Source organism: Rhamphochromis longiceps, linkage group LG19, assembly GCF_057381845.1.
Source record: "Rhamphochromis longiceps isolate RC_006_pf linkage group LG19, R_longiceps_female_GT1.1, whole genome shotgun sequence".
Taxonomy (NCBI): domain Eukaryota; kingdom Metazoa; phylum Chordata; class Actinopteri; order Cichliformes; family Cichlidae; genus Rhamphochromis; species Rhamphochromis longiceps.
This window is the reverse complement of record NC_140575.1, coordinates 31,229,072-31,249,226: the sequence shown is the minus strand read 5'-3', so window position 1 is coordinate 31,249,226 and position 20,155 is coordinate 31,229,072. Positions and strand designations below refer to the sequence as shown.

At 41.8% G+C, this 20,155-nt stretch overlaps 1 protein-coding gene across 2 annotated transcripts; it reads left to right on the top strand.

Moving 5' to 3' along the window:
* Nucleotides 1-1,368: 1,368 nt before the first annotated feature.
* On the top strand, nt 1,369-9,499 carry LOC146647127 (hepatic lectin-like). 2 transcript variants are annotated; one of them, XM_085391569.1, is made up of 9 exons: nt 1,369-1,579; nt 1,853-2,037; nt 2,428-2,517; nt 2,788-3,054; nt 5,142-5,231; nt 5,499-5,765; nt 5,844-6,010; nt 7,129-7,265; nt 8,759-9,497. In XM_085391569.1, exons 2-9 carry the CDS (start codon nt 1,899-1,901, stop codon nt 8,901-8,903), a joined length of 1,302 nt encoding a protein of 433 aa, XP_085247695.1. In that variant the 5' UTR covers nt 1,369-1,579; nt 1,853-1,898; the 3' UTR covers nt 8,904-9,497. The 2 variants fall into 2 exon arrangements, with proteins under 2 accessions (XP_085247695.1, XP_085247696.1); XM_085391570.1 differs by lacking the exons at nt 1,369-1,579; nt 1,853-2,037; nt 2,428-2,517; nt 2,788-3,054 and adding an exon at nt 4,650-4,720 and having other exon boundaries at nt 8,759-9,499.
* The last annotated feature ends 10,656 nt before the right edge of the window (nt 9,500-20,155 follow it).

Below are 20,155 nucleotides of genomic sequence, written 5' to 3'. Positions count from 1 at the left end.
GAGAGCGTCACAAGCTCAAACTGAGTGAAAACAACAGCGTAAGGGACAGAGACTGAGGGGTCAGAGTCAGGAGCTGTGATAAGAGCCCTGCTGGTGATGACCTTAAATAAAAAAGTTCAGAAAATCAGTTCAAATCTCAGGAGAAACTTCCAAACAGACATTCAATGGAGTATTGAGAACAGTGTCAATGGTCCTAAATAACACACGTGGGTTATGACAGTTGGAAGAAATAATATTTGCAAAATATTCCCTTTTTGCCTCTTTAACAGTGTTCTGGTAGCGATGCCAGCAGTCTTTGAGAATTTGAAATGATACATGCAGTTTATCCTTTTTCCACCTCCGTTCTGCTCGACGACATTCCCTCTTAACAGCACGACTGCTCTCATTAAACCAAGGCTCAGGTTTGGCCTTGGGCTGCCTGGTTTTTAAAGGAGCCACAGAGTCCAAGACGGTTTGACAGCAAGAATAAAACCAGGAATTAAGCTCTTCTGTGTCAGAGGAGACCAAGTCAGAAGGGCCACCGAGCTGATTAAAAGCAGCAGAAAACTGCGCGGCAGTGGCGGGGTTAATAACCCCACAGCTCCGAGTAGCAGCACCAGATTTAACTACAGTATGTGTAAAACCAACATTGAATAACACAGGCATATGATCTGAGAGTGCACAGTCACAAATCTCCAAGTTAGTGACAGGCAGACCATATGACAGAACAAGGTCCAGTGTGTGTCCGTGCTCATGTGTAGGGCCACGTACGGACTGTACCAGGCTAAAAGAGTCAATAAGGCTTAAAAAGTCCTTTACCAGTGGCTTATCAGGACAACATACATGTATATTGAAATCTCCAACAATAAGAACACTATCATAGTTGGGTATAATCCCAGCTAAAAAAATATCAGAGAAATCACTTATGAAGTTCTTATTGTATTTCGGGGGACGATAGATGACAGCGCAGAAAACCGGGTTTGTACGACTCACCTCAAACGAGGTAAGTAAGTCCGAAGCTGGAGAATGAAGGCTGTAGAAAACACTGCTTACATTTGTAATCCTATTTGTAAACGGTCGCTGTGCCTCCACCTCAAAAGTTTGTGTGACTTCTTTAGTCTCCTCCCAACTTGTAAGAGATAAACTCGTCATGTGCAAACGTACCCATATCCATACTTTACAAGTGAAACATGACCTCTTTAAGTAATTGTTAAATGCCAAAAGAATGATTTATATGATGGGCCTGAGAGGTGAAATGCATTGCAACTTAAACACCACACCATAAGTGATTTTGGGAGACATTATGAAAGAGCTGCAGAAGTGACAGAAATGGAAACACCAAGGATTACACTAAGACATGCTTAAAAGAAGAGGAGGATTCATCCGTGTTGTGAGGGAGAAAAAAGGTACAAGGTAATGTGTGTTCTAACTGAATGTGTCACTGTAGAAGCTCTTCATGAGCTTCTACAGTGTTTTTTTCTGCTTCTGCTATGGTTTCTGTGCTTTTGCAGCAGCAAACCTTTTTTCTTGAACACAGGTTGCTATTGAAACTGTATCTGACAGCATGGCAAATCTGCAAGCACCACTATTGGACCAACTGGTAAGTATTTGCACATTCTTTCTAATTAAAGGGTTTCCAGGTAAGCTGACAACAGTTTTTAACTAAAAACATCAAATAATAATAAATAGATCACACACACATACACATTTAATTTTTTATTAATAGTTGCTCTGTGCAAAAAAAAAAAACAAAAAACAAAAACTGAGCTTCAAGGGTTAGAGTTTCAATTTTTTTTTTACAGTGCAAACTATGTCATCGTACAAACAGAACTGGTTTGGTTGATCTTGTATCACATTTGGATTTTCTTTCTAGGCTATGAAAAAATAAACTAATAAAAGCTTCATAGGACACCGAGGAAATGAGACTATGGGACATGCCCACACGTGTATTTAAGGCAGAAGAAAGCAGAGCAGTGCACAAAACCTGCAGCAGTGCAATGGAGACACAGAGGAAGACAGGATCAGTTTCCTTCAACAACTATAAAATATTTAGAAACGGTATGGTCTTAAAATTATATGTTGCCTTCTATTATACTTTCTGTTGAATTTATCAGTGTTTAGATTTTCATGATTGAAGAATCCTTACTAATAAGAAACAAGGAAAGTAGTTCAGGTTCATCATCATGATCATCAAATATGACATTTTATATATTTAAAAGTGTGCAACTCAAAATGAGCTAAAATACCTTCTGAGTTACGTCATCCGAATTTCTGGTTTTTCATTTATTTGCTGCACCCTTGAGCTGTCGGCTGCTGTCAACAACAACCTGATTAAAAATGAATTCAGATTGTTTTATTTATCTAAAACCTTTCCTCCCAAAAAGCAATATTGTCTGAATTCAGACACATTTTGTCTTTTTAAAATGTATGTGTGACCCTGTATTATAGGTGGAGATGGATTTAACCAGTGGGTTATTCTGTGTCTGGGACTCTTGAATGCAGTTCTGCTGATAGTCGCTGTTGTTCTTGGGATTAACTGTGAGTATTAGAGTTTGTGTGACCTTACAATTTTATTTTCTCTATTGTGTAGAATTTCACAATGCACGTCGACCCTGAGTAATCCCATAAGGAGAATTGATACCTTTTTTTTTTCTTGATTGCAAAATACTTAGAAATGTAATTTGACCCCATCCATTTCAACATGACAATCATTTTTAAACAGTTTTGCTATAATATCCAACATTTAGTTGATCTTTACATGCCTTACATAATCTAATCTAATATAAAATGCAATGTTTCCCTGTTTAGGTGCCAAAGTCAAAGAGGGCTCCTTGCACATTTCCAACCCAGCTGTAACACAGCTCTTCAATGAGCTCGACTATCTCCGAAGCAACCACAGCGATGTGATCGAAGCTGAAGAGGAGGCCAAGAAGGCGTTAGAGAGCGCGATCAACAACCACAAAGAAGTAAAGGTGAAAATTGAGCAGCTGAAGACCGTCAATGATGGTTATCAGAAACAGATGCAAGCACTGCAAGTGGAGAAGGCAAACCTGAAGTCCAATGTATCCGCTTTAGGTGAGAAACTTTTATCCTTATTTATGTTTTCTTGTGTTAACTTGAGAAGATGAGATATCCTTTGTTTCTCTCAGAGGGATCTTGTGGCGGATGCCTCCCTGGTTGGGCTCTTTTCAACTCGTCCTGCTATTTCTTCTCCTACACCGAGTCCTCTACTGTCAAAAAGAACTGGCATGAGAGCAGAGAGTTTAAACTTTTAGAAGCATCAGGATAACTGATTTATGAGAAAATGTCATTTCAAGCAAGTCCCTAGACCAGGGTTCACCAACCTTCAACATCAACAGGGACATTTTAGCCCCTCCGACCATATTCTGGGACAAAAACAGACACATGCGCACTCGTGCTTATGTGTCTGTAGTGCAGCCGGGGGGGGGGGTGAATAGTCCGTTTATACCTAATACAAGAATAATAAGATTTCTTAATAAGATGAAGAGCTTTTTACTTTCAAGAACTGTTTTATAGATGCTATGAAGAGGAGGGAAAAAAATTGGAAATTGGAAAATTCATCAAATAGAAAATAGTCCACTTTCAAATAAATAAAACGCAGCAGTGGCCGAATAGTTTTAAAGTAAAAAGAATAATCGTGATAACTATTTGTCTGTAATTATCACTTCAGTTCATTTTAATGTGCTGTCATCTTCTGTTTTTCATCAAGCCGCAGGCAGCAATCAACCGTCCAGCCCTGGGCGTAAAAAAAATACAAAAGCTGATGGTGGAAAATATACATAGATAGTTATTGAAAAACACCAGAATATTCTGTAACAATCCAGCTCACAAAACCTTAAATACATGTGGACAAATCACCGGATACACACAGCTAGCGTTGCATGCCCACGTGATGTTTCGATGCACATTTAAGGCTGCCAGCTTCGCACCGATCCACAAAAGTCCTAGTATGAAACAAGTATGTGCAAATCTTTGCTTGTGGGTCATATCGTAATGGCAGATTTAGTGCAGAGAACTCTGGGAAATGTGCTCTGAGTTTGGCTCGTAGGTGGTAACTAGCTGTCTGGTCTGGGTCAACTTATCGCAAAGTGGATAGATGGAGAGAGGCATCGGAGGGTTGCACCAGCAGAACTTTATTCCTGGATGCGCTAAACACAGTTTGCAGATTATTGCTAACATTTCGCTCACAACTGGGCCGGTTAGACTCTTTTGGCTGCAGTAGCTCCAACTATAAACATACTTTTCTCACTCTTTAAACTTCGTGCTGCAGATGTAACTCGCACTCACTTGTGCACAGAGAGGCCGTCTCTGTTTTCCCCACAACATTCAACCTGTGGCACGGAATACATTACCATCAGACTGTTTTCTTAAAGCAGGCTATCCCTGTAACATGCAAATTTTTCTTACTTTTATTTTTTCCGCCCAAAACTTGAGGGAGCCACAGCTGAGGACGAAAGAGCCACATGTGGCTGCCGACCTCCATCCTAAATCAAATTACTGGTTTTCACAGAAACACGAACAGATGTCAATGGCCCAGAATTCAAGGCAGAACTGATACACCCACAGCAAGCATTACGTATTCAAAGTCAGTTTTTTGAGGCTATAAAAGAGAAGTCAGACAGATCAGTAGGCATTACAACCAACACTGCAGTCATGGATAATCCACAGAGAAGGCCAAACGAGAACAATGACACACCGTCCAATGATATATTTAGGCAAGGTACGAGTTTCTTCCACAATGACTCGTTTAGCCATCACTTTTTCTCCTCTTTTCTTTCCATTTCATCTTTTTTTTCCAGGTAGTTTCCTGAAGTCAGTGTTGCCTATTTTAGTGGAAGAACATTAGTTGAAATCATTCTTAAATATTTGCTAAACCTGTGTGCTTTTGTAGGATGCTTGCATATGAAGTTGTATTTGTATGAGGTCAGATAAACCTAAATATAGCTACAGTAAATAAGATGTGTTTTCTAATGTAGCTGGTTTGTGGCTTGACCGCAAACTCATTGCAGCTGTGAGGATATACAGTTCACTTGTTCAAGCATGCCTACAAAGCAGAAGAAGCTAAGAAGGAAAATGTAAGTCAATTGTGTTTTCTGCCAAACATTGAAACATTACAATATTTTTATGTTTATTTACTAAAGGTGGATCAACAAAGTACCCACCGATTATACCGTTCCTTGGATTGCTGAACGCTGTGCTGTTGATAACGGCTGTTGTTATTGGAGTTAACTGTGAGTGTGAAAATTCACATTAAGTTTCGTTTCCCACTTTTTTTAATTTGGAAACTTACTGATAAACTGCTGATAACACACTTTCACTATAAGATTTTAGAGTAATCATGTTAACACAAGCAGTAACACATCTTTTAAATAGAAAATGTTCTAGTTTGTTGATTAAAAAACTATTTTAGTTCCTTCTAAACAAAACTGTGTCAAGATTATTTTCCAGTACTTTGAAATGTGATTCAACTATTGATATTTTGACACAAACATTTTCAGGTGCCAAAGTCAAAGAGGGCTCCTTGCACATTTCCAACCCAGCTGTAACACAGCTCTTCAGTGAGCTCGACTATCTCCGAAGCAACCACAGCGATGTGATCGAAGCTGAAGAGGAGGCCAAGAAGGCGTTAAAGAGCGCGATCAACAACCACAAAGAAGTAAAGGTGAAAATTGAGCAGCTGAAGACCGTCAATGATGGTTATCAGAAACAGATGCAAGCACTGCAAGTGGAGAAGGCAAACCTGAAGTCCAATGTATCCGCTTTAGGTGAGAAACTTTTATCCTTATTTATGTTTTCCTGAAATGTGTTAACTGGAAAAGACGATAACTCTTTGTTTCTCTCAGAGGGATCTTGTGGCGGATGCCTCCCTGGTTGGGCTCTTTTCAACTCGTCCTGCTATTTCTTCTCCTACACCGAGTCCTCTACTGTCAAAAAGAACTGGCATGAGAGCAGAGAGGACTGTGTTAGTCGTGGCTCTGACCTGGTTGTGATCGATAACCAGGAAGAGCAGGTGGGTTTAAAACAAACAAGGATGACTGTAAAAAATAGGTGAGATAGACAGAAAGTCTACATGCCTAAGAGACCACAGAGAGTGATTAACATGGATTTAAATTCTGCTAATCGTAGAGCTGATTATAAAGTTCATATCGAGTATGTTTATCTTCATTTAGATGTTATTACCCAAGAACCAGCTGTTCTTTCTGGGTCACCTTTTAACAGAATAGACATCCAAAACTCAAACTACATGCAGTCAACAAATAAATTTAAAGAGAAATATATGTTATTAAAAAATCAAGTAAACAATTAGCAAAAAACAGCAAACAGTCATGTCAACATGCTATAATCTGCTTCCTGTTAATAAACATAAGGTACAGGTGATGGAAAAATTAAAAAATGTTATGTAGTTTAGTTTATTTATTTATATAGCACATTTAATTACAACAGTGGTGTTGACCAAAGTGCTGTACAAACATACAAATTACACAATAAAATAATGAATATCAATTAACATCAATGCCAAATAACAAATAAATAAGTAAATAACTCTCATGCAGCATTAAAAGCCAATGAGTAGAGCTGTGTTTTAAGATAGCATTTAAAAAGATTGAGGGTAGGAGCCTGTCTGATGTGGAGAGGCAAATTTAGGCAATTTAGGCACTGAAACCTCCCGAGAACAGGGTGACTGTATAGAAATTGCAGCTGAAAAAATACATTATTTTCTAAAATTATTGACAGAAAGGGAAGCTTTGAAAGAGGCCTGAAGCTTGCAAGAACAGAGGAATCGAGATTAGTTTCTTTAATCACAGGCTGCACAACACCTGAGTTAAGACTGCTATTAAAACTGACCACCTTGAGAATCTTTTTTAAGAAATGTGTTGGAACAACATCATTTGGACAAGATGATGTCTTTATGTCATTACAAAGTTTTTCCACCTGATCAAATCACACAGGCTCGAACTGCTCAAAAACAGTAGAGCAGGTGAATGTAATGTAGCCACAAACTGGCACTGTACAAGTCAAGGTCGTGCCCTGAAAATGAGTTAATTTCTATATTGGTTGTTATAATTAGGTCATTTGAAAACTTTATTTTAGGTGTTAACTGATTCTTTTTTTCTTTTTTTTCTTTAGAAATATGTGAGTAACATAATCCAAAATATGAAAACCAGTAATAGTAAGTGGGAGAATGGATTCTGGATTGGACTCACTGACATGGAGAACGAGGGGAACTGGACATGGATTAATAATGTCACAGAGGTGCAACAAAGGTGAGAACAGCACCAATCATTTCTTCATACTTTTATGTTAAATAAATTAATTATATTATATATATTATCAATCAAAAGCTTTAGACCATGTCATGGTACTGGGTTGGTGACCCAGCACCATGTTGTTATTCTTCTTGTTGTGGTTATTATCTGACGATTTGATGTTTTTTATGTATTCTAGTTGAGAGGTTTTCTTCCTGTGCTTCCTTTGCTGTGTGCCTAGTTATCTGTCAGTGTGCTCCATCTGTGCTCTGTTTCATTTCCCTGAGTCTGTGTCATGTCCCTATGTCTGTGTCTGTAGTCCAGCCTGTGGGTTCCGGTTTTACTTTTAGGGTCTGTGTCTCTTGTCTCCTCATGTTAATTAGGATCAGCTGTGCCTCCTGTTTGCCATTCCTTGTTGTTCCTCTGTGTGTGTACTTATAGTGTGAGGTTGCCTTTGCTCGTTGTCGGTCCGTCTGCGTTAGTTGCTGTTTCTCAGCATGTCTCTGCTCAACATTCTCCTTGTCATCCCTGCCTGTCTCGCCCCATGTTCCCGTGCCTTTTGTCTCCTCATGCTTCCAGGTATCCCAGTGTTTAACGTTTTGTGTTTCAGTTTGGGTTTGTATGAGGTTAGTTTTCCCAGTTTAGGTTTTGGAGCCCCCCGTTCCATTTTTCCTGTTTTTGTCACTTTGCCATCACTGTAAATAAACGATCACTCGCATCACAGCCTTTGCCTGCATTTTGGGTCCTTCCTTCACAAACACCACATGACTGCCGTAGCAGCCATTTTTTTATTGAAAATTATACAGTTTCATGTGTCATTGCACTCTGAAATGAAAGCATAGTATAAATAAGCCTATCACACAAGCTGTTAACTCTGAGAAACATGTCCTCTGATTCAGTTGTGGCTTTGAGTCTGCCAGACCTCTTCCTGTCAGAGTTTTCCTCAGTTTCTTGCCTTTTGATGGTGAAGCAAACTGTACTCACTGACACCTTGACTTTCTTTGCAGTTTCTCGTTGGGAAAGACCTACATTTTTAAATGTTATGATGATCTGTTTCTCTTCCATTGTTAATTGCCCTTTTCTCACCATTTTTGGAGCAACACACTAATTTCTCCAATACAGTACTGTTCAACTGATGCTCACGAGGTAATGATACCACAATGTGATCCAACACTGCTTTTATGCAGACAGAGGTGGTTGTAAGTAATCCAGAAAAGTTGGAACACCTGTAGGAATTAGTAGCACCAGCTTCCAAGGCTTCATCAACCTCTGTTTTGGGTTCCCTGATAAAGGCCTTTCTGTATAATTCTAAAATGTACATTGGGTAACCTTTTTTTCTTTTTTTTTACCTCCGACAGTTCACCTGATGTGAACCTTTGTACCAATCCAAGCTATTCATTGGACTTGAATGACTTGAATTGCAATAAATAACTGAAAATATTGGGTGTTTTAAAACTTTTGACCGGTAGTGTGTGGTTTGAAGTTAACAATACATGATGCAATTTTCTTAGGTACTGGATGGATGGAGAACCAAACAACGGCGGAGATTTTGGAGAACATTGTGGGGTTGCAGTTCACTCCGCCTTTAATCCCTGGAAGACCCGCTATGATGGAAATTGTGACTTGAAGCAGTTGCACTGGATGTGTGAAATGTAAATAAGAAAAACTCTTTTCACTCCTGATATGATGCTAAAAAAGCATTTTTAACAAGAAATATTTTATCAGTTTTTGGGTTATTTTTCATATTCAGAGTCTACAACAGTGCAGTTAACATTCTAATTACTTTAGAGGTCTGTGTGAAAATTATTTGTTATTAAAAGAAATTCCACTAAACCTAAAGCCAGCCTGGTTAGTATCAAGAAAAAAACTATTATAATAACAATTAACATTATTTTGGAAATAAAAGCATATAGAGTAAATGCTATGCAATAGACAAGTTGACATTAAACTGTAACACGTATACCATATGTTTTTTATGTGGATCTACTTTTTTTGCTATGGTAATTGTTTGATATGCTTGTTCTTGTGTCTTTTAATCGTGTATTTCTGTTATTTTTCTAAATAAATAAGGACAAATGTGGAAACATAAATATGGATGGTTAGGTTCATTGGAATTTGTAGGCAGCACAGAAAACATCTGTGAACTAAATCTGATTTTGCTAAAAAACTTGGAAAGTTGCTCTGAAGTCATGGCAAAGGCAAAAAAGAGAGACTGTTATTAAATGAATTTGATACAATCAATGTACACCCTTCACAAGTTTCCAGTCCATAACTGACATAAAGAGAGAAACAACCCTTCACACTCTGCTGATCTAAACCAGAGTACCTGCAGAACAGGGACCGCTGCACTGTGCTGTACCCAAAGTGGACTATGTATGATCATTGTATTTTATTATAATTATACAGCACAGAAGAAGGATCCTTCCACCATGAAAATGGCCTAGGATTTTATCAAAACTAGGCCACACAGCCATGGCAGCAAGACAGGTGCAGATAGAAATGCTAATTAAGAAAAAGTTTATTAAAGAAACATGAAGAAGAAACTCAAACTCACAATGTAACTGTCAGTGGTGCATGAAGAGTTGGTGGATGCAGTGTTAGGTGCACAAGAGCAAACCAAACAGCAACCAAACTGCAGATGTTGCTCAGGGAGGAGAGAAAACTTAGCGCACGTTTGAATTCATGGCACATGCCAACAATTCATTTTTACATGAACATAATGTACTAACCAGTGCTGAACGTGGGCTTCATTTCTTTTGGACTTACTACATCTTATCTGTAGAAAGTACATTTCGTTTATGCAAAGATATTTTGACTTCTTCCTTTAAAAAATTCTAACTAAAATTTAACTAAAAAGGAATTTATCATTCAGCTCAGCAGTAGTGCCTTATTTTAACTCAGGGAACTTTGTCAAGGTCACTAGAACTCTTGCACTATCTCACCATAAACGTCCTGTTTCCATGAAGATTCATCCCATTTTCTGTATGTCACACTTAAAATCTTTCAAGTGCAGCTGACTGTTAAATCTTAAAAAGCGCAGAGCACTGAGTTTACAGAAGAAGTTTCAAGGCACACAAATAGCCTTTAAATCTAATCATGTATGATAATTATTTTAAATGACTGATCATTGATTATGCAGCACTATAGAATTGACTAGACTTTCAGCACATTCCTTGATTTCTTATAGAAAGTCAGCATATTACGATCTTGTGTATCATCAAATTAAAGGTTACACCAGAGATTACTTTACTTTTATTTTTGATTCACTTTTGTCACTGATAAAAGTTTGAACTGGAATTCAGTGATTAAGAATTAATCAGCAGTGAGTTGTGTCGACACAGCAAAGTGTCTTGCCAGATATGCATGTGACTGATATCAACTACTGGTTGTAATTTTAATGGTGGATTTGATTCACTCTTTTATCAAGAAGATGTGTGTGCCATCCTCCTTACCTCTTTTTAAAGCCATTGTTGAAAATTTATGGCAGTTACATAAGAACACAATTAAAACCCATCTAATAACATTCATATATTTGACGGTCTGAGGTGTAACCCGGAGCGGTCCTCAGCAGGAAAAGGGTGGAATGCCCACTCCTGGTCAGGAACAAGTCAAAGATCCTCGTCACCTCCAAAGCCCACCAGCGGAGCCTCTGCTTCACGACAGCAGCTGTTATTTTTAATTTTTAATATAATTGTTCTGTCCTGTTTCAAATTAAACATTTTATATGGAGATATTACACTCTGGCTTTTCTTCACCCTATACTTCATTCTGCTCAATAAAATGTTAATATTGTCTTAAACAGTAATGATTTTATTTTTTATACTATAAAATAAAGCTATTATCTCTATATGAATACATATTAGCATCATGAAGAGAGCTGTGCTGTGCAACCGATTGAAAGCAGAAAATGTAATGCTAGGTGGTTGTTGTCAGTGTGCCCTCACTCGATGATCTTGTTCTGTATTTAATGATGCGTTTGGCACCAAACTCAGGATGTTGATCCAACCGTCAGTAAAAGTGTTTTCACTTGTTCCCAGCAGAGGGCAGTGCAAGACAGTCAGAGTTTATGTGCCTCTTTTCTCTGTTCCCTTGACTATGATGCTTTAATGCAGATCTTCCCAAAGTGTGGGGCGCAGAGCCATTGCAGGGGGGGAATGAAATCACGGACAAACAGTATCCCACAGTTGTTTATGTTGTTGTTTATGTTTTTAAGCCCATTTTTCACAGAGAGGTATTTTTTGAAAAATGTATTGACATTGACATTTGCCGTGTTGTGGCGTTAACGTCATTTCAACGAGATTAACGCTGACAGCACTAGTGGGAACACAACGAATATGACTGCACATTTACACCGACATCATCCTAGTGCAAAGACAGGTGGAAGCAGACAAAAACAACAAGCATGCTACAAACTTTACCCGAGTCATTTAGACAGCCGTTAGCACATGATTCTCCTTATGGGGACCTGATATGTTTAATATTGTGGCGAGCTCAGACAAGGAGGAGACGGAGGTATCGTTTGGTCTTGCTTCCCGTGAGCTAGCCAGGGAGCACAGCCGTTTATTGACATCTGCAGAAGAACACTGCCGCTAGCTAACTGCTCAGCGCGGCAACCGCACAGCAACAACAACACACAGAGCGCCCTCTGACCCCGGAAGGACACACCGTCTCAGCGAGAAGGCGTCACCTGTCACTATGGCAACATAAACAAAACATAACTGTACAAACAGAACCCCGAACAGCCTTGACCCGCTACATAGCCCCCACCTAAGGGGTCAGTCGTCCCCGACGACCCCATTACCCCACACAAAGTCCTGCAAATGTCCAGGTGCCTTCTTTTGGCGCACCGGCCGGGGTCACTCGGGTCAGAACATGGGGTGCCACCATCATCCCACTTCTGACACCAATGTGGCGAGCTCAGACAACGAGGAGACGGAGGTGTCGTTTGGTCTTGCTTCCCGTGAGCTAGCCAGGGAGCACAGCCGTTTATTGACATCTGCAGAAGAACACTGCCGCTAGCTAACTGCTCAGCGCGGCAACCGCACAGCAACAACAACAACACACAAGGCGCCCTCTGACCCCGGAAGGACACACCGTCGCAGCGAGAGGGCGTCACCCGTCACTATGGCAACATAAACAAAACATAACTGTACAAACAGAACCCCGAACAGCCCTGACCCGCTACAATATGCTGCTGAGAATATAGCCCAGAAGAAGCGTATAGTATAGCTTTTATTTAGGAAAGAGCCATTTCTCTGTAATAAACTCTCTTTTCCAAAGATGAGTGATTCCTCAATCAGATACAGGTGTTACCGCGCCAGATCCGCGGCCCCGAACCGTAGTAAGAAAACCTCTGGCAGTTACTTGAAGGTTCCGTAACTGACTCGTAGCCGGCAACAGCTTACTATACAGGTCAACTCCGCTAGCAAAAAGATCGAAGGAGGCGTAGGAAACTGCTTCACCGAACTTTATTTCTTCTCTAAGGCACGAACACCGCGTACAGTGGGCTGAAACAGTTTACTCACAGCGAGCATCGCCGACACAACTCTGGCTGTCGAGGGAGTTATTATATTCCTTTTATTTATTTTCTTTTCGTCTCTTCTGTAGCTAACCGTTACTTTTTCCCCTTCTCCGCTCTCTCTCTTCACACACACACCAGGCAGTCCCGCTACACACATCGCGAATACATTTCCCATCAGGCTTCATCCTTAAAGGGCCATGCCTGTAACACAGGGCTTGCAAAATCGCTAGCCCGACGTCCCGGGGCTAGCGATTTTTCCAGTCGTACTACCAAAATCTATCTCTGCCCTGCCCGTCGGGCTATTGTAGGAAGGAAAAATATATGTCAATGCTTTTGCATTCTTTCAGAAATGTAGCTGGGTAATTATGTCATTGGCATCGGTGAGCCACTGTCAATATGTGACATATTGAAATCGCGTTTGAATTTGCGCTTGTTTTTTGCTTCCACTTTGCAAATGTCCAGGTGCCTTCCTGGTTAGCGCCATTAGCGGCTAACGTTAGCGCTACCGCACGGCTGAAGAAAAACCTTTCTCCAAGCACCGGACCTGAAATCTGACGGACTAAAGACAAGCTTGTGAGTACCCACAATGGAGATAGAAGCCCGACGAGATAAGATCACCGCCACACTCTGCCAGCTAAGTCGTGATCAGCTCATAGAAGTGGGTTATAAGGTGAAAGGCTTTGCTACACCGCTAAATGAGCCTACAAAAGACACTTCCAGACGCCAACTGATGAAAGTTATAGAACATAAACTGGACGAGGTGGAAAACAGTTATACACCAGACGATGCTGTACAGTTTGTGAAAGAACTTTTATCGTTTTTGGGCGAATATAAAGCTAAAGACAATACGGCCGAGAGTGATTTTTCCCGCCCTTCAGACGCAAGAGACAAGTATGACGAGCTGCAGGAAGAAATTAGAGCGATAGGGCAGAAACTCAAGATGGCGGACGCTGCCCCGAACCTGCTGTCTTCTAAAGTACCAGAGGTGACAATTCGCAGGGAGTTTCGCATCTGTGGCCAAATAGGTGAGGGAGGGCAGCGCGATCGGCTGTCCTATACCAACCTGCTGCATCAGATGGAAAATGGACTCCGCAAAGGCCACAGTGAGTCAGAAGTTATTGAAGCAGTGATAAGAGCCATCAATCCAGGTCTCAAACTGCGTGATATGCTTGAAATAAAGACTGATTTGACACTCACACAGTTAAAGACAATATTAAAAGGACATTACCGAGAAGATGACACATCTGATTTGTACCAAAAACTGATAAATATTTCCCAAGATCCAAAAGAGTCAGCTCAAGACTTTTTATTCAGAGCCATTGAGCTTAAAGATCGCCTCCTGTACGCATCCAAGGACAAAGAAGCAGAACACTACAGTCGGGACCTGGTAAAAAGGAAGTTTTTGAGATCAGTGGGTACTGGGCTGCAAAATGACAACATAAAGTTCCAGATTAAAGCCCTTCTTGACAACCCAGATGTGACTGATGAAATGCTGATTGAGAAACTAAATGAAGCTGCCAATCTCGAGACAGAAAGACTGAACAAGTTAAAGAGGAACAATACAAAACCACCAAGAATCAATGAGCTACATACTAGGGATGAACCACGCAGCAGCTCACAGATCCCCGCCACCAAGGAAGACAAGAAAAATCATCCTCCACCCGAAATGCACGACCTGGTGAAAGAGCTGAGGAACGAGGTTGCAGAGGTGAGGCAGATGGTTCTTGCTTCCCTGAACGCTGGCAAGTCGCAGACTACAAAGAGGACATCAGATGCTGCCGCGGGTACCTGGAGGAAGAAAGGCTGCAGGACCTGCCAGAGCAACGGAGAGGGAGACAACTGCACCCACTGCTTTAAGTGTGGCCAGCCTGGCCACATCTCCAGAGGATGCCGAGCTCCACTTCAGCTGCAGGGAAACGCCAGAGGGCCACTGCCACGGGACCAGCAGTGACCCCACCGCCACATCAGGAGTCCCGCCGCTGTGGTTGCTGCCACCAGAGAGAGTCGGTCAGCACCCCACTCCAGAGGTGTGCAGGCTGCTCATCTGTCAGTTACTGTTCTAAAGCCTGTCAGGGACAACACTGGCACCATCACAAACATGTATGTAAAGCGGTGAGGCTAGTTGAACAACATTTGAGGGAAAGAGAGAAAAAGGGGTGGTTGTCATACATGGGATATTCTGACCTTCTATCAGATAAGCAAGGACAAAAATTAGTGAAGCTGATTGGTAGACGAAAAATGGTGAGATGCACCTTTGACAATGTACCAGTCACCGCATTGTGGGACACGGGTGCACAGGCTACCGTAATAAATGAGAACTGGAGAGTCGAGCACTTACCTCACACCACTATCAGGGGGATAGATGAACTCTTAGGTTCAGAACCATTAAATGGGCTCGCAGCTAATCAGACAGAGATACCATTTATGGGGTGGGTCCCTGTAGAGTTTAGACTGACGGGGGTGGAGACGACCAGCTCGAGTCTCCTAGTGCCCGTATTGGTCTCTAGTGACCCAAATGTAGCTCAGGATCCCATTATTGGATACAATGTTATAGAAGAAATCATCAACGAGCAACTTAAACAACAGGGTGTTAAAAACAGTGACTGTGCTGCAAATATTGTGAGTAGTGCTTTTGGTATTGACGTCGGATCTGCTAAGACTTTTATCCAGTTGATAGAGACACATCGAACAGCTGCGGAAGAGATCCAAGTCAAGACAGGGCGGAGTAAAGTTGTTTTAGGCCCTAGTGAAGCTACTACCATTCGCTGTCGCACACGCATACAGGCTGACGAGGACACTGTAATGTTATTTTGTCCTGTTCTGAACCCCAGCCTGCCTGAGGGGCTTCATTTGCAGGAAGTATTGTTTAAAGTAAAAAGGGGCAACTCAGCCATGGTCCCAGTATCTGTCACAAATACCACATGCCATAATATTACTGTAGATCCGCGTGTGGTCCTGGGGCACATTGAGGGCGTAAAAGCAATATACCCAGCTGCCCTAAAACCTGTAGAAACTCCAACAACTAAAACAGCAGACGATGCAGGTGTCGAAGTCCCATTAGCCCCCACAGGTGAGACAAGTGGTGTTTGGGATCCCCCTGTAGTTCTAGACCATCTAACGAGTGGCCAACAGTCGGCGGTGAGGATGATGCTTAGGGAGGAATGCAAAGCTTTTGCAAAAGACGAAAATGATGTAGGCTGCATTCCTAGCCTTCGGATGCACATCACCCTCAACGACCAAACACCAGTTCAAAAGACTTACAACAGTGTGCCTAAACCTCTGCATCAGGAAGTAAAAGCTTACCTGCAAGACTTGATCAATAGGGGGTGGGTTACAAAATCCAAGTCGCCTTATTCGTCACCGATAGTCTGTGTTAGGAAAAAGTCCGGTGACCTCAGACTTTGTGTGGATTATCGAGAACTTAATCGCAAATCGGTGCCTGACAGACATCCTATTCCCAGGATACAGGACATGTTGGACAGCCTCACTGGTAGCTCCTGGTTTACAGTACTAGACCAGGGAAAGGCTTATCATCAAGGATTCCTAGACGAAGACAGTCAGCCACTCACTGCATTCATCACCCCCTGGGGTTTATACCAGTGGGTTAGAATCCCATTTGGACTCAGCTCCGCCCCAGCAGAGTTCCAGAGGAGCATGGAGGAGTGTCTTTGGGGTCTGCGTGATGATATCTGTCTACCGTACCTTGATGACAATTTGGTCCACAGTAAATCTTTTGAGGACCATGTTGAGCATGTAAGAGCCGTGCTACAAAGGTATCAGAGACATGGGGTCAAACTTACTGCTAAGAAATGTGAACTGTTCAAGCCTAAGGTCAGGTTTTTGGGTAGAGTGGTGTCAAAAGATGGCCATAGTATGGATCCAGCAGAAGTCGCCTCCGTGATGTCACTTAAAGAGAAACACCCTAGTACAGTGGGGGAAGTGAGACAGATTTTGGGCTTCCTATCTTATTATAGAGCCTATATACAGGACTTTTCACGTATCGCCAAACCTTTGTATGAACTGCTAGCAGCCCAAACAAATGCTAAAAGTAGCCCACAGGACTTAAAAACACAGAACAAGAGAAGGAAGGAGAAAAACAAACAGGCTAAAGGACAGTTGCCTTCATCAGCCCCTGTGAAATGGACAGAGTCACACCATCAGGTTTTGTCTTACTTAGTCAATAAACTGGCCAGTCCTCCGATCCTAGGCTACCCTGATCTAGACCAACCATTTGTGCTTCATACTGATGCTTCTCAAGCAGGGTTAGGAGCAGTGCTCTACCAGCGCAGTAATGGCAAGTTAAGAGTCATAGCTTATGGATCTAGAACGTTAACGCCGCCAGAAAAAAATTACCATATGCATGCTGGCAAACTGGAGTTTTTAGCTCTCAAATGGGCTGTCTGTGAGCGCTTCAGAGATTATTTGCTGCATGCGCCATCGTTTGTGGTTTATACAGATAATAATCCACTCACCTATGTGTTAACGACAGCAAAGTTGAATGCATCAGGTCAGCGTTGGGTGGCTGAGCTCGCAGATTTCAACTTTACGATAAAATACAGGCCAGGAAAAACAAATGCAGATGCAGATTTTTTATCCAGGATGCCCCTCGATTTTGAGGACTATATGAACTGCTGTACACAGACGGTTAGCCAGGACGTGGTTGTAGCCTCACAGCAGGGCATATTAGTGCAGCAAACAGAAGCTCTAATGTTTAACGCTGTCTCCTTCCACACCCTTCAGCATCAAACACAAGCAGAGGAACTGCTGGACATGATTCAGCCAATACCGAGAGAGGAAATCTGTGCAGCACAGCGGCAAGACCCCGTGATAGGTAAAATGTACGAGTCTGTAGTGCAAAACAAAAGGCCCACCACACAGGAAATTAAGACTGAGAGCACTGAGTTTAAAGCATTGGCTAGAGAGTGGAGCAAACTGAAAATCAGAGAGGATGGAACTATGTTCAGAGAGACTCGACACAAAAAACAACTAGTTCTCCCCTCAGTTTACCACCCACTAGTGCTCAAAGAACTACACCAACAGATGGGCCACTTGGGATCAGAAAGGACCCTAAATTTAATTAGGGATCGTTTCTTCTGGCCTAAGATGCAAAGAGACATTGAACACTTTGTCAGTAATGTTTGTGAGTGTCTCAAACAGAGGAAGCCAAACAGACAGGCACGGGCACCTATGTTGAGCATAGAGACCACTCATCCATTTCAGTTGGTTTCAGTTGACTTTTTGCACCTGGAGCAATGCAAGGGGGGGTGTGAATACATACTTGTAGTTATGGACCACTACACCCGCTTCGCTCAGGCCTACGCAACTACAAATAAGACAGCTAAGACTGTAGCAGAAAAACTATTCAATGATTATTGTCTCAGGTTTGGTTTTCCAGAAAAACTACACCACGATTTGGGGCGAGAGTTTGAGAATAGACTATTGCACCATTTAAAAGAACTGGCTGGTGTTAAAGGGTCACACACTACTCCTTATCACCCACAAGGAAATGGGCAGACCGAAAGATTCAACAGGACCTTGCTCTCGATGTTAAGAACACTAACAGAGGAACAGAAAAGAGACTGGAAAAGCCACCTCCATAAAGTTGTACATGCCTACAATTGTACTGTTAATGAGGCCACTGGCTACCCTCCTTTTCTCCTAATGTTTGGTAGGTCACCACGGTTACCAGTTGACCTTCTCTTTGGCATTGAGCAGGAGGACAGTTCAGGCTCCTACCAGGACTATGTGGACAGATGGAGAAGGAGAATGGCTGAAGCTTACACTGTCGCCTCCAAAAATGCAGCTAAGTCAGCTGACCGAGGTAAAAGGCAGTACAACAAAAGTGTGCATGGTCCACCACTTCAAATAGGGAGTCGTGTCCTTGTTAGAAATGTTGTGGAGAGGGGTGGGCCAGGTAAAATCCGCTCCTATTGGGAAGACAACATCTACATCATTAAAAGACAAAAGGGAGAGGACAGTCCTGTGTTTGAGTTAGAGCCAGAGAATGGTAAAGGCAGGACAAGGATTTTGCACAGGAATATGTTGTTGCCTTGCGATTTTCTTCCGCTCCCAGCAGATAAGGAGGCAACTGTAACTAGTACTAAAACAAGGAAAAGACATTATAACAAACGGAAACAAACATGCATGACTCCGACACAAGTGGGGAGTGAGGAGGAGGAGGACACAGATGAGTTTTCTGATGCGGTTTTCACCTGGCCTTATCCTGAGCCTCAGTGTTCACCTACATTGGACCCCACAGCGGCAGAGTTTATGCCACTAAGGGACGGGGGTGAGCCAGATGAGCTTCCTCACATGTCAGGAGATGGCCAGGGGGACCCCAGCCAAGCTGATGAGGAGAAAATGGACAATAGGGAACCAGAGGATGTGGCTATTGTGGGGGCAGGGGAGGTGGACAGCAGCTCTGATGTCGAAAAGGCTTTGGAAACAGACCAGCCAAGTCCATACCCAAAGAGAGAAAGGAGGAGACCACAGACTTTGACCTATAGTAAACTTGGACAACCAAGTCTTGAAGAAAGAATAGTGGCCACCAAATGTGTGAATATTCAAGGTTACTGGCGACCTTGGTAAAAGGGGAAGATATAATGTTTACACTTGGTACCACTATTTCAGATTGTAACAAATGTACCTATGTTGATTGAAATATTGTGACACATGGATTGCAGGCCGAACATGTGTATGAGTAAAGGGAAGATGCTTAGTGTTCAGATGAGATGTGGACAAAGTTAATGCCTTTACAGGAGAGTACAAATAGCATGGTAATTTGATAGATTGAATTGTGGACAAAAAAAAAAAAAAAAAAAAAAAAAAAAGCTGAACTGATTATATCAGGAGTATACACAACTACAGTGCACGGTAGTTTGGGTAACTTAAAAAAAAAAAAAAAGGGTGTAATGTAACCTGGTACATAGTCCATGCCATTCTATTGTTCTCTATGGATTGTCGATTATAAGGTACATTTATGTCGGGACGACATTTCTCGAGTGGGGGAGAGTGTGAGAGATACACATATCGACGGGGCCGGGTTATGTTAAAAAGTATAAATGGTTATACTTTGTTCATTGGTTCAAAGGTACCCCACACTTCTTTTTTGGTTGCTTGTTTGTTCTGGTATATTTTTCATTTGAACTGTTATTCTGCCAGAGTACTCATATTAACCAGATGGCATTGAACGCCCCATTGGTGTGTTAGGAAAACTCTTTTGTACATATGTTCCTTGAAGGGGTTTTGGAGTGGTTCTTTTTCCACCGCAGAAAAGGGCTAGGAGTCGGAGAGGAGCTGCTGTATGTTTTTGTTATGATCGGATTGTGAAATAAAGCAGATACAGTGAGAAAGCAACTCCAGGAGTCATCCCTGCCTTAAAGCTGCA